Source organism: Hydra vulgaris, chromosome 15 (assembly GCF_038396675.1).
Source record: "Hydra vulgaris chromosome 15, alternate assembly HydraT2T_AEP".
Classification (NCBI taxonomy): Eukaryota; Metazoa; Cnidaria; class Hydrozoa; order Anthoathecata; family Hydridae; genus Hydra; species Hydra vulgaris.
In genome coordinates, this window is record NC_088934.1 from 20786932 (window position 1) to 20802596 (window position 15665).

General features: G+C 28.0%; 1 protein-coding gene and 1 long non-coding RNA gene across 2 annotated transcripts; both read left to right on the forward strand.

Annotated features, from left to right (window-relative positions):
* The first annotated feature begins 3467 nt into the window (after positions 1-3467).
* Positions 3468-4383, forward strand: LOC136091955 (uncharacterized). Its single transcript, XR_010644190.1, has 2 exons — positions 3468-4022; positions 4113-4383. It is a non-coding gene; the product is annotated as an uncharacterized LOC136091955 (long non-coding RNA).
* Positions 4384-11020: 6637 nt separating this feature from the next.
* Positions 11021-12994, forward strand: LOC136091485 (uncharacterized). The gene is made up of 3 exons (XM_065819111.1): positions 11021-11404; positions 12599-12762; positions 12913-12994. Exons 1-3 carry the CDS (start codon positions 11066-11068, stop codon positions 12950-12952), a joined length of 543 nt encoding a protein of 180 aa, XP_065675183.1. The 5' UTR covers positions 11021-11065; the 3' UTR covers positions 12953-12994.
* The last annotated feature ends 2671 nt before the right edge of the window (positions 12995-15665 follow it).

Below are 15665 nucleotides of genomic sequence, written 5' to 3' on the forward strand. Positions count from 1 at the left end.
TCAAGAAAAATTTTACGTCAGCTCTATTTGTCTTCAAGTCAATTTAAAAGTGTTTTTATACATCCTTGAAACAATTGACTCTTAATTAAGTTGATCAAATAATTGACTAAGCATAATGGAATTATGTCCATACCACATATCAATAATATAGACACAATAACTGTAAGGTCACTTTCTTGATATATCCTTCTAACTGTTAGTACTTTCATGCTGAATAACGTTTGAGGGAATTGCTGGTTACTGCAGCAGCTAAAAAAATTTTTGGTTTCTTTCCATCCACATTACAAGATACTTTTCCGCCGACTGACTTTTGTACATTGTGGCAAGAAGAGCATTGTTTTAGTTTTATGGCATGACACACACCTTCTCCACAGTTGCATTTATTTTTACATCGTAAAAATGTTTCCCTTTGTTCCATTTCCTTTTTTCTTTACCTTTTAATTCTTGATTTTTATTAACTTGAACTACCTTCACCAACTCCAACACATTTTTTCTTCTCATTGATTCGTGAACCTGCGTAACCCTCAAAGTAACTTTAGAAATTTTTGGCTTAACTTTCTGTACTGTCAGTAAGCCAGGAATTTCTTCAAGTTGAATGCTCTTTTCGCTCAGCTCTTGAATAAGCTCTTGTAAACGATCAAATTTTGTAGAAATTTTTCTTTCCAATACTGAGGTGAATTTTTTCTTTCATCAGTAGATTCAGTAGTGTATCTTTTAGGGGTTGTTGTACTGGGTATAACACTTTTAAAAGTATTAATACATTAAGAAGCTGGTGCAAACTTGTCCTGTTGCATGTCATTGACGTTTAATGATGTAGAAGTTACTCCCACATGTCTTGCAGCTTTGATTATAGATTTTTGGGGGCCCAGTTGTTCCAAATGCGTAATAAAAACTTCATAAAAGCTTCTTTCTTTACTGAGTTAAAATCAGTAAAAATGTTTTCTTTCATACCACGATACTCATGATGAAGGTTTTTGTTGAATTGGTCTAAAAGCTGTGTTAAACCAGTGGTATCTGGTGGAGTTAAGAACATACTTATGTTTTTTGATTGTAAAAACTGTAGGGTACCGTAGTTAAAGCGTGAACAAAGCCCATTAGAAATCAAAACTACTGTCACTTTTTTTTAAGATATTCATCAAACTCCTAATATATATCTAATAACGAATTGTGATCAGTTACACCATGATTGTACGTTGGTATCAGAAGATGCTGGTTGTTTGCCACAGCTTCCTGTGGAGCTATTTGATTAGTTATTCCAACAGTATCAAAGAGTACTTGACAGACACAAAGGTCTCCTATAATTACAAAAAAGATATGATACAACGTCAACCTTTCAATCTCTATTATAAATATTTATGAAAAAAAGTGATATTGCGCTAGCTACCTGAAAATTATACTAAAGGATGTATGGTGACGCATTCACGGTTCTCTCTTTTCATTTTAAAGCATGTTTCCGCTTTTGCAACAAAAACAATACCAGCAGAGTACCATCAACACCAAAATTGATAAACTGTGGTATTTCGTCGGGATTAAATATTCTCCCTATATCAATTTTTATATCCAGACCAAACTCCTGACTCCTTTTGTTCTGTTTCAGTCATAATGCCAGCTTTGAAAAACAATAAGTGTCTCAGTCTTGCTCAAACTACTTTTAATGAATGTAAAGTACAGTAACAATAGTTACTGTACTTTACATTCATTAAAAGTACATAAACTAATAATAAAGTGCAGCTCTGTGTTAAATTTTAAATGAATACTATAAAATTTATTCAAAAACACAATATTTACTCATACCAAGGTGGACAAATATCATTTCTCTTGTGCAATTGAGAGCTCTATTTATTGATACATTTTCTTGTTGCGAGTGTTAAGCTTGGTACTTCCCTAAAATATAAGTTCGGAATGAAAGTACTATATGAAGTGAAAATTAATATAACAAGCTTAACCAAAATATGGGGAAGTTACAACTCATTTTAAAAAAGTTATAAACAATTTAAGCCATGTGGTTTGAAGTCCCATACTAAAATATAGAGAAGCTTTACTAAACAAAAAAAAGTAAAAAAAAAAATACCAAAATATTTCTAAATATGGTATGACATAAGAAAAAATCATGTAGTTTTTGGGGCCCGTGTACCTGTTACCTTGTATATTTTCGTAAATGGTGACTTGAATCAAATTTGTAGGGTCAAAAATTCCCGGGAAATTTACACAAATTTGATATTGCAATAAACAAGTTTTATAAAATTAATTTCTTTGTTTCAAAAATATACGTTTTATCGCATTCTTTTAACATTTCAACCAAAAATATAAATAATAAACAAGCGAAAAATTCACATCTTTTAGTCAAATTTTTATAATCGAGTTTATTAATTTTGATCGCGCATTTTTTTTAAAAAGGAATAAAAAGCTCAAGTTATTATAAGTTATCCCAGTAAACACACAAACGTTTATTAAACGTCGAAACAACGTTTAGATTAAGGGTTTAGATTTGGTCGATTATACGTTCAGAATGAAATCCAGATTAACGTTTAGATTAAACCTCCATAAAACGTCGAGATTACAACGTATTTTCGACGTCTATTATAGGGTTAATAAAGGCATATAAAGCGTATATTATACGTATATAAAGCGTTTAGATTTAGTTCAATTAACGTATATAAATTGTTTAGATTTAGTCTAATAAACGTCTAAAACGTGTTTAGATTTAGTCTAATAAATGTATATAAAGCGTTTAGATGTAGTCTAATTGAACGTATATTTAACGTTTAGATTTAGTCAAATAAACGTATGTATATCGTTTAGATGTAGTCTAATTGAACGTATATTTAACGTTTAGATTTAAATCTAATTAAATCCAACCTAATATATATATATATATATATATATATATATATATATATATATATATATATATATATATATATATATATATATATATTAGGTTGGATATCTAATTAAATCCAACCTAATATATATATATATATATATATATATATACATATATATATATATATATATATATATATATATATATAATATATATATATATATATATATATATATATATATATATATATATATATATATATATATATATATAAACACACTTTATATGCTTTTCCCAAATATACAAATATTTTATATACTTATATATTATTTATAACTTTTTATAATTTACTACTTTTATACTATACATACCCATTATAAACTTATAAAATACGCTATAGTTTGGATTTACCTTACAAATAGCAGAGGGAAGGGGGGGGGGGGGTCCTTAAACTTTATTTGTTTGTTTCAATAACTCTAAAAAATTTATTCGTATTATCCATTATGCCTTCGCACTAGCAATATTACAGTGAAAATTTATAATATCAATTTACGTCTAAAAAAATCCATTTTGCAAGAACGCACCTAAACAAATATTTTTTGTAAATTTAATCTCATTTAGCAAAAAATAAAAGTTTACATTAGTATTAAGTTAAAGATTACTAATAAAATTATTAAACTTATAAAAATGTATTTTGGATCACTGTGTCCTCTGGTTAATTGAGTGTCGGAAGCTAAAAAGTTAAAAATCTCTTATCGCGACAATCTACCTTCCTAAATGCCAACAACTTAATGGACTCAGATGTTTTAGAAATTATTGATTGCAACATTGACACAGTTAAAAAATATGAGTTGCTGGTCTCTCGTTATGAAAGTCCTGCTGCAAGAACTTTTTTCGTAAGTTTTATAAACAGTTTAAATTCATTTTGTAAGCGTTAGTTGGATAGTGTAGCAGTAGGTATTCATCTTTGCATTAATTAAGGTTTAATAAATAAATTTTTTAATTTTTTTAATTTAGATGCATATTAGCTTAATTTAGTTACATTTGCTAAAGAAATTTGGTTGAACAGAGCTGGTAAAAGCCACTGCATATGATATGGCGCGACTTTCGAAATTTTCCATGTTTATTTTTGTCAAAAATAAACATGGATGGTACAGGAAACTTTGGAAACTTCCATTCAGAAAATCCTCTATATGTAAAGTTGTTCTGTGTAATTCTAATTTTATTTTATGAATGTACATTAAAATTATTTTAATTAAAATAGTTTTTTGCGGTTACAAATCAGGTTACGAAATAAGACAATCAGGAGACGAATATGAATGATGATGTTGCCCAAGAACCGACGCCGATGAACAAAGAACTGGCGCACGATGAACAAGAACCGGCGCTTGATGAACATTCGTTGGACGGTATATTAGAAAGATTTTTGAGAAACCAGAGGACACAGTGATCCAAAATACATTTTTATAAGTTTAATAATTTTATTAGTAATCTTTAACTTAATACTAATGTAAACTTTTATTTTTTGCTAAATGAGATTAAATTTACAAAAAATATTTGTTTAGGTGCGTTCTTGCAAAATGGATTTTTTTAGACGTAAATTGATATTATAAATTTTCACTGTAATATTGCTAGTGCGAAGGCATAATGGATAATACGAATAAATTTTTTAGAGTTATTGAAACAAACAAATAAAGTTTAAGGACCCCCCCCCCCCCCTTCCCTCTGCTATTTGTAAGGTAAATCCAAACTATAGCGTATTTTATAAGTTTATAATGGGTATGTATAGTATAAAAGTAGTAAATTATAAAAAGTTATAAATAATATATAAGTATATAAAATATTTGTATATTTGGGAAAAGCATATAAAGTGTGTTTATATATATATATATATATATATATATATATATATATATATATATATATATATATATATATATATATATATATATATATATATATATATATATATATATATATATATATATATATATATATATATATATATATATATATATATATATTAGGTTGGATTTAATTAGATATCCAACCTAATATATATATATATATATATATATATATATATATATATATATATATATATATATATATATATATATATATATATATATATATATATATATTAGGTTGGATTTAATTAGATTTAAATCTAAACGTTAAATATACGTTCAATTAGACTACATCTAAACGATATACATACGTTTATTTGACTAAATCTAAACGTTAAATATACGTTCAATTAGACTACATCTAAACGCTTTATATACATTTATTAGACTAAATCTAAACACGTTTTAGACGTTTATTAGACTAAATCTAAACAATTTATATACGTTAATTGAACTAAATCTAAACGCTTTATATACGTATAATATACGCTTTATATGCCTTTATTAACCCTATAATAGACGTCGAAAATACGTTGTAATCTCGACGTTTTATGGAGGTTTGATCTAAACGTTAATCTGGATTTCATTCTGAACGTATAATCGACCAAATCTAAACCCTTAATCTAAACGTTGTTTCGACGTTTAATAAACGTTTGTGTGTTTACTGGGGTAGATTTTAAATCTATAAATGTTTACGTTTAATTAAGGTCGATTAAAGGTTTACAATATTGACTAATGTAAGTCGATATTCTAAACGTTAAATCGACGTTTAGTAAACGTATATATAAAAAAGTTTGAAATATACATTTCAAATCAAGCGTCAATTTTTAGTCAATAATAGGTCGCTAAACGTTTTATCTATTTTTCGACCGATTTCGATTAAATATTGACCAATTCTAAACCAATCTGTGTTTACTGGGATACTTTTACATATATTACTATTGTCGAACAACAAAAAGTAGATGTTTTCCGTGTTAGCCTGTCTTTTGAGCTTGTGTATAACATTTCTAGCTTTTACTTCTCTCAACTACTATGTAAAATACTCACAAAATACAAAGAATAAAATCTTTTTTAGATTAACAAATTTATTGTGTTTTATTTTGTAGAGTGTATTTATAAAACAACGATTTGCTTGGTATAACACTTATAAAACACACAAACCACCCATTTGGCAGTATTAATTAAAAAATACGGTATACATTTAAACTATTTTAAAGAATAGAATAGTCTTTTAATTTATTGATTAAAAAAAATTAAAGGTGCCGTATTTAGGTTGTGGCGATCGAGACTCAAGTCTTATAAGCACTTTTTATAGCGGCAGAATTTTTAATCTCGAAATCATGAGCTCTTAATTTTTATTGCTAATTATATTTTTAAATAGTTTAAATTAAGCATAAATGTTTTTTTACTTTTTGCCTTTCATTAATCAATAACGTCGTTAAATTAGGAAAAAAATGGTAAAGTACTTTAAATATTCAATCAAGTCTTTTTGTATACAATTTTACAGTTTTCATTAACTCGTATACAAGTTATATTAGTGTCTATTAAATTGGCCTATAGCTCAATCTACATTACTAGACATTATTAAATAGACATTGGAAAATGCCCCTTCCCCTTTGGGAATAGGGGTGCAAATTATAAATAGCCTTAAACAATGCTTCCTTCGGCTACGTCAATATGCTTAGCAAATAATAGGATAAAACAGTTTTTGGAAAATTTTAAAAGCAAATTATCATGGTTTGTAATAATTCATAGAAATTTTTTAAATGATTATAATTTTTTTCTACTATTGATATTTTTAAGATATTTGCTTAGAAAAGTACAAGTATATCTAGTATAAAACCTTTCTGAAAAAATATGTTATTGCTGTGTAAGTCAAAGATTATTATTTTATTGCAATCAGTCAGGTCAGATCGCCTTTTTCAGAAGACAGTTTAAATTTTTGTATTATTCAAAAAAAAAATCGGTTATATAGTCAAAATACTTTTATAAATTTTGTTTGAGTTTGTATCAATCATTTAATTATGGTCAGAACAATTGACCCATCTACTGCCCAATGGGCACAGTACGTTTTTAAAACGTTCTTTGGACGTTTTTATTAGGTTTAAACCTTATAAAAACGTCGAAAAAACGTTTTAAAAACGTTTTAAAAACGTACCGTGCCCACTGGGTGGTAACATCTATTACAACATGGTTCAGTTAAAAGTTAAACTTGGGTCACTTAAGAAAACTCTGGTTCTTTTAGTTTTTTAGGGATATTTCACAGCATTTGAAAGAGTATTTAGTGGTAAACACAAATTTAAAGAAGATTGGATTGCTGGTCAAAATTGTTGAAAACTGCAAGTGAAAAGTCTTTTAAAGTACATGGTAGTGTAAAATGGAGCATGTACATCTCCAAACAATATGATTAATTAAAAAGAATTTGGATTTGCTCATTTCAACCAACTGGTTAATTAATTGTGTAGATCCAGGTTGATATCCGCCCAAAATGCTTTCTTTCATACTAACAGTATATAAGAAAGCAGTTTGGGCGTATATCAACTCTTTCTTATATACTTACAGTATATAAGAAAAAGTTAAGCTAATTCAAATGTCTTTAAATGCGCCTTGACAAGTTTTTTAATGTATATATATAAATATATATATATATATATATATATATATATATATATATATATATATATATATATATATATATATATATAAATATATATATATATATATTTGTATTAAACTTATCGCAGGTGCTTTTCTTTCACCAAAGAACAACAAAAATCAAATGGTATAATATTGTTCTTAAAGCCTTAAGTATATCTTTTACTAAAAGACAACGTGTCAGTTGTGCAAATGTTGATTGGTTTAATACGTCTTACAGCGAGACGGTTCGATTATTTTGTAACCACTATTGTAGTATTCTTAAATGGCCAAAAACGGAGTGAAACGTTGCGATATAATATATTTTGTTTTTATACAGCTTGTTTCAAACTATGAACAACATGACTTGTCTTGGCAGTTCAAAATTTGTTATCGATTTATAACTGATAAGCTTATAACTGGAAAGATTTATAAGCTTTAAAGCTTATGAATCTTTCTAGTTATGTTGTTATTACGTTGATAATTACTGAGTGGTACTGCCTGGCAATAAGCTGTGGATACCATTCAACGATGGTTTTCCCTCCAACTTATGTTTGCCACATTTTGAAAGTTTTCTACCTTCAATTTTTGGTCGATCGGTTTCCCAGAGTACTTAGATTTTTTAAAATAAACATGATGAAGAACTACTCTAGCTAAATCAAGACAAAGTTGCCATCCTTTTTTTAACAAAGTTAAAGGCTGAATGTTCTGATGCAATTAGGTCGCGAAAGAGAAATCAAAATTTAGCTAGTTAAAGCTACAAAACAGTTGCTAAGATTTTTCTGAAGCGTGTGACTAACCTTGACCTCCTTCAGTCTCCGTTAACATAACTGGTCTAGGTTTAACCCACTCAATTTCAGAGTTCTCACTTTATTTGCTTGCGCCAGATTTGCTCTTTCCTTCTCATTGGCTGTTATATCTAAATTAAAAAATACCAAAAAAAATTATAAATAAATGACAGTTTATAATGATCAATTTATTTTGGATATAGAGAAATACTTTGAGTTATGCAATTATGATAAAAAATTTTCGTGATAGGGGTATAATCGTGTAAATAGTGGTTTGATTTGCAATTGGTTGCACACAATGTAAAGAAAAAGTTCCATAATTGCTCCAAATAACTGTTTTTTTTAATTCTTCAATTACTTTGATTTCATGATCTTAAACCTAGTAGAATTTTCAAATAAATTTGGTAATACATATAATCGGATACATATAATTAAAAAATAGTAAATTCCCTTCAAAACTTGTTATTAGAGCCCAAAATCTGAAGAAAAATTTTGTATAAAAATCAACTAGATAACCGTATAAAGAAAAAAAAAACTCCTTTGAAAAAAGGCCCCTGATTTTGCTAGGCTTTCCCCAAATAGGGTATACCCATAATTTTCCCCAAATAGGGTATAGCCATAGGGTAGCTTAGCCACGGCTCGGCATATAATTTATCGCAGGAGTAAAAAGATCAAAAAAGTTTAAAATAATTTTTTACCACTGTATAACATTTCTTAACATCACAAAAATTGAAGGAGAAACTTTAAGAAAATATTTCTTATAAAGTCCAAGTTTTGAAAATGTTTAAACACTATTGACTTCAAAACTAAGTAGCTACAGGGGCTGTTTTTTAAATATTTCAACAAAGTAGGGGTAGGAGAAAAGGGGCTATAATTTGTTGACAAATGTTGACAAGGTGGAGGAGGGGGAAAGGGAAGTCAAGAAAAGTTGACGACAACAATGCTACTTTTTTAAAGTTACCTTAATTACTTAAAAATAGGAAAAAAAGGATTTTTTTTTCAATTAATTTTATTTGTGTTAATGTTATTATTAAATTTTTTTCATTTTGGGGTAAAAGAAGGGAAATGTTGTAATCAAATGTTGACGTAATTTTATAGGGGATTGAAAAGTTGTTGACAAAAGAAAGAGGGAACGTAAAAGTCTTAAAAAATGATTGACATAATGGAAAGATAATTGAAACCAAACACAGAGATAATTGAAACCAAACAAAAAATATATACCCAACACATATAAATTTACAATACATTGATTGTCAGAAATGTAATTATTTTTTCTTTAATTCAGTGATCAAAATAAAAACAAATATAATAATTCTATTTATAGTTTGAAGAAGAGATGTTACACTAGACCCCTCTTACTTTGTTATGGTGTCTTTGAAAGTATTGATTGATGGAGCGTTCACTGCTGCTTGGGAAAGTGCATTCTATCAGACAACAACTCTATTTAAAAAAATGTTATGCCGTTTTTCACAATTTCGTAAAAGCTGGCGTTGAAATTTTTTGCAGGACGGAAAAATTGACAATTTTGAGTTGACGTATGATTTTAAATTGCTCAATAAGATCTGCTCTTTTACGGCGTTCTTCAAGTGTTGTTAGACTAAGCTTTTGAAGTAAATTTTCATAATACAGGGGTTTATAGATAATATTATTTTTGTTGCTCAATGTCAGACTTGTTCGAGAATAAATATGTTGGACCTTAAATGCGACAACCTGGTTTGCACAGCAAACTCAAGGTGGTGGAGAATGTAAATGAGATAAAGTGTGCGCTATAAATAAGAACTGCAACTGCAAAATATTTTTTCGAGATTCGGTTGACTCTACTTGTGGTCTGACGTTAAGGTCATTGGAGACCATCTAACCAAGGTCTTGTTCGACTACAGTCTTTTCGAGTAGACAACGCGTGCATTGAGTGTTCGTGGGTCAACTTGTTATATGCGCGGCCAACATGCATTACTTTGCATTTCTCAATGTTGAAATGTATGAATGCCAAATATGTGACTATTCCACTGCTCTGTCAATGTCAGCTTGGAAATTGATGCTGTCCGACTTATATTTAATTATGCCAATAATTTTATTGTCGACAGCATACAGTTTCATATGGTGAGTGATACTGTCCGGCAGATCATTTATGAAGATTACATAGAACAATGGACCCAAGAACGAGCCTTGAGACACGCCGTTAGTGACTGCTTTCCATTCAGATGTGATGCCGTTAATGACTACTCGTAGAATTCGGTCGCATAATTATGCTGAGCTCCAGTCTAAGAGCGCGCCTTAAATACCGTAAGTTTTTAACTTATGAACAAGGTGTTCATGTGGTACTTTGTCAAACGACTTCGCAAAGTATGTGTATATGACGTCTACTGCGTGGCTGCAATAAATTGCGTCCGTCATGATATCCCGAGTTTCTAACAGGTTTGAGATGCAACACTTGCGATGAACAAAGTCATGCTGCTTTGGAGTAATTAAGCAACTAGCAACACAGTGTTCCTTTATGCTAATTTGATTTAAAATTTATTTGAATTAGTTTATATTAAAAAAAGAACTTTTTATGATAAAAAACCAAATTAAAATTTGTTTTTTTAATATTGCAGAAGATCTCACACACACAAAAAAATGCAAACAAGCAATTAATGGTTACATAAAAATTCCAGCTCTTCCTAAAATAAAGCAATAATAAACTATTAAAAGCTAAAAGATCATACTGTCTGGTGATCAATGCGTTCCATTTCTTTTACGAAAAAGTTTGTGCATTTGTTCAATGTTCAGAATAATAATAAATATAAAATTATTTTAAAGACCTTTTTTTTTTTTTGCCTCCGTTGCATTGCAAATTCAGTAAAAAAAAGTGTTGCGTCTTCATTTAAAAACTTGAATATTTTATTATTTAAGATGTTTTTATAAAAATGGAAAATGGTGCACAAAAAAATTTAAACAAATCATCAGTTTCTGTTGCATTTCTTGTACCTGTTATGATAGAAAAGTCGCAAACGCAGAAACCAATCAAAAAAATCAACGAGGAGTTTACTTACATTGATTATCCAGGAATTAATTTTGGGAAATCAAAACCTTTCATGCAATCAAACAAAATAACAGTCACCTCGTGTAACATGGAAAGCGAAAGTTCATCAAAATATTGTAGTTGCAAACCCTCGCGATCAGTTAGTTTCTATGATTTGTTTTTAGCAAGAAATTCTAAAGTAACTGCAGCAGATTTTAACGAAAAGAATCATGGAAAACCTCAGGTGAAAAGTATGGTTTGAGTGAAACTTATTCTAGAATGTTAAAAATGTTTTTTTTAACATTCTCTTTTAACATTCTTTTTTTAAATTTCCACCTTTTTTTCTAAAGGATCTTTTTTTTCTCTAGAAATTTCAGGATATAGAGGGTTTTTCCCCTAATTCGAAATTCGTGTCGTCGGCCCTGATTTAAAATGGGTAAATTCATAGATACTGATAAAAACATAATTGCCATTATACAAAAACTTAAAAATCGTAAACATTAGTAGGTGAATTTAAAAAGATGTTTTTATTTAACTACATTCTTATGTGAATTATGATAAATATAGTGGTATAAATATATAAATAATATAATAAAAATCCACTTGACCGCTTCCGCATACATTAAAATATACATACTTTTCTTCCACAAGCAACTTAAATGAGCTTCTTTTGAAAAGAATCGGTTTAGTATTAGTAAAAACAATGGCCACTCTGTTTGCACGTAGTTGGTTGAAAACAAATACAAAGTGTTAGTTAAAAACAGATAAAAACACTTTATTTAGAAAAAACAAAATGGCTGATACATTTTATTTTTCTTCTATTGTACAACTCTTTTTATTTAAAAGTTATTTTTAAATAAAATTGTTACCTTTTAAAAAAAATTTATCAACAGGCAATGGTTTAAAACTTAGTACTTTAAATTAATGAAAAAACAAACATATCATTTAAGCAAAAAATCTTAACTACATAAAGATTTATAAGCTCAATAAGCATTATTATTAGAACATAAGTTAAACACATATTTTAGCAAAATGTCTAATTTTTTTAAATCGAACAACTTTTTAAAACATTCACATTCATTTTTTCATGGTGCATTTAATTAGAACATTCAACTTTAGATTTATAGATTTAGAGTTCACATCGTTTACTAGTTAATGATGGGTATGGAAGCCAGAGATATTATTTATTAAATGTTATTTCCCAGAATGGTGTCTTGTTATAAAACTACCAAGTCTTCTATATATTAGTTAACTTAGTTAATATATTAGGAAACTTAAAGAACACTTGTAGTTTTGTTGCTTTAGCTAAAAAATTGTGTTTGTAAAAAATATGTTGAACTATGATTTTTCTTTTTATAATGAACCATGGTTACTCCTAATATAAGAGATATACTAGTTCCTCGGTAGTTCCTCGGCTGAAAAAAATCTTATTTTTTAGAAAGAAGCCTCTATAGAAAATGTAGAAGCTCTGCTAAATAAAGATATAACAAATCAGGAAAATGTAAATCAGGCTTTGATGTCACCTGAGCGTGATCGATGTGATCGATGCAATGTTTCAGATTTGGATTCGAAACTCAAATTTAAACTCGTTCTTTCAAAAAGGTAAAAGTTTTTAAATAAATATTTATTTACAATATAATTAACTTATAGATATTAAGTTAACAACAACAACAAAAAAGTAAAAACACTTTTTATTCACATTGCTCAAGAAAATTTATTGTGGTTCTAAACGAATATTTAAATTTTTTTTAGCGAAGACAAATGTAACACTCAAAAAACAATTTTATTGTAATACAAAATTTTAAAGAAAAGAATTTTTAATCGTTTTTTATAAGGTACACAATTTTTTTTGTCTATACCTTAGTTAGAAAAAAAAATTAGAACCAAAATATAGTCATTAAGTTGATTCAATAACATATCTTGTTGTATTGATTTTTAAATGATATAAAAACATAAAACACGGCGATCTTCAGTTTTATTACCGAATTTTTGAGTCTGTATTCTATCACACGGTCTTATTTTATAAGATTTCACATTCCGTATTTTTAACCTGCTTTGCATAGAAAAGTACACTAGAAATTAGGAAAAGATGGCTGACGAAATTGACGCTAAAATCACATAAAAGCGTGCAATAAAAAAACGCGTGCATTAAATCTCATTAAATTGATAAAAGCATAAAACTAAAATTAAGTATAATATTTAGAACTATTATAATTAATTGGTATGTTTAAGTGTGTGTTTATTAATACAAATAACATGCTATTGTGATATTGATATGAATGATATGATATATGTTATTAATAAAAATAATATGATATAATGCAGCCGTGGCACACTCTTTAGAATTCGGGCTAAAAATCAAAAGATTTACAGTAAGCCCAATAAAAGACATTGGTAAGGAAAGAGGCGTGAACTTCCTAATTCAGACCGTAAGGACATTTAGGAACATTTTAATAACCAAACAATTAATTACAACATGTCATTTTAAACAAAAGCACGAATCCATAACCCCTTTTAGATATTTTGGAATTTTTTTTTTGGTAAATCTATATATTTCACACTGCATGTTGTTTGAAAACGTAAGTAAATTGAGGAGGCTACTTAAAAATGCCATAAAACTTTAATAAAATTGTGTAGTGCAAATTTTAAATTGTGGGCTTAAGCAAAAAATCTTAACTACATAATCTTAATCCGCCCCTGTTTATTTAATACTCATTTTATCCAGTATAGCACATTTTTTTTCTTTGTTCTTGTAAAATTTGCAGAAAAACAAAGAACTATCATTAAAATTTTTAAGAGGAAGGAATTTGTTTTTGAAAATTAGGCTTTCGAATTGCAAATGCATATCTTGCTCAACTTTTATACTAAAATTTGCGTGAAATAATAGTCATTTGATAAAAAAAGGGGGGTCAATCGAACCCAAAGGGGGGAGGGGGAATTAAAAAATTTAACATTATATTTTGTGAAGATATGCGCGCTATATAACATATGTTATATGGGCAATTCCATTTTTAACTTACGTTACACGCGTAAAAACATAATCAAATATTTACTTATTTAAGCTGTAAATTAAATTTTTAGCTTTTTTGTATGAAAACCTGTTAGTCTGAAAATAAAATAATGAAAACAGTTTTGAGTATGGTCAAAAAAAAGCAAACTAATTACCGAAAATTCCATTTAACTTATGTTACGCAGAAAACAAGGTAAAAAATTGTTTCAACTTTTAGGTCGGATTTCTGCAAATTAGTAATAACAATAATAATCAGTAATGTGTATCGTATTGGAAATTTTTTTCAAGGTGTCAAAAATTCAATACTAATTAAAAACATAAATGAAAAGTTTCTTCAGAAGTGACCAGCTAAGAATAATAAACTTTTTTTTCCTGATACCTGCCTTTAACTTAGGTTACGTTACAAAAAAACTGCAATCGTATAGAACTCATTCATTTAAAGTAATTAACAAAGGTAATTTTAAATAACAAGTGGCTCTCCTTTTAATTTCTTTTTTATTGACATTAATGGTTCCATTATAGGAACCATTAACGTCAATCAAAAAAAAATCATTTTTTCCCGACTAGTAAGAGTAATTTAAAAAATTAAATCTGCGTCTTAGATCTTAGATATGCTTGTCAATTATTACTATTACTATTATTAATAGAATTGCTATTTTTATCGTTAGTATTATTATTATTTTGATTATTATTACCAATAACTGGAGTTTTTATTATTATTGCCTATTATTATTACTAATACTTATATTATTATATTATTTACAATGTTGTTACTGTATATTATTATAATCTACTTCTCATTTATTGGTATATTTTAATTAGGTACATAAAAGTCTTTTATTCTAGATAGATGCATAAAAGTAATTTGAATTTTTTCCTAAATTTATCAAACTTCTTACTTAATTATTCCATAAAGTTTTTCGTTTAAGTATTGTACCGTTTTTTACTTTTCCTTTTTTTTTGTTTTTTGTTTTTTAGTTTGGTGTTTTAGTTTCTTATTATGGTGTTTACTTAAATTAGTACTTGTACTATATGTAAATATTCCACGAAATGTAAAATCTATTTCAGAATACATTTGATTTGATTTAAATCAGTGGGTTGTCGACCGTGCAATAAATACCTTTATTAAACAAAGATATTTTTGTTCCCAAAGCAAAAATGCTTAAATAATCCATTCAACAACAAAATCTGAATAATTTTAACAGGGAAGAAAATAAACAAATTTTTTTGTGATAAAGTTGGATACAAGCGCATCTATTGTTTCATTACATGAAGAAGCGGAAGGCTAATCTCTTTAGAGAAATGACGATGATTACATTGGCAGTGATACAGAAAAATCTCACGTTGGGCACACAGTTCAAGGTGAAGTGGACTCGTGTCCTCAGAAATGGCAAAAAAGTTGAACGAAGCTGGCTTGTTTATTCAAAGCAAATTGATGCTGTATTTTTTTTGCAAGCTGTTTAGGTGTCTACTTCTAACCTGGCAAAAAATGGGT

What these genes read in the sequence shown, in the direction of transcription:
- LOC136091485 (XM_065819111.1), top strand. Translation starts at nt 11,066, where the DNA reads ATGGAAAATGGTGCACAAAAAAATTTAAACAAATCATCAGTTTCTGTT. An exon ending in AGAATCATGGAAAACCTCAG is followed by an intron (nt 11,405 to 12,598) that starts GTGAAAAGTATG and finishes CTTATTTTTTAG; the next exon opens with AAAGAAGCCTCTATAGAAAA. An exon ending in AAACTCGTTCTTTCAAAAAG is followed by an intron (nt 12,763 to 12,912) that starts GTAAAAGTTTTT and finishes AATTTTTTTTAG; the next exon opens with CGAAGACAAATGTAACACTC.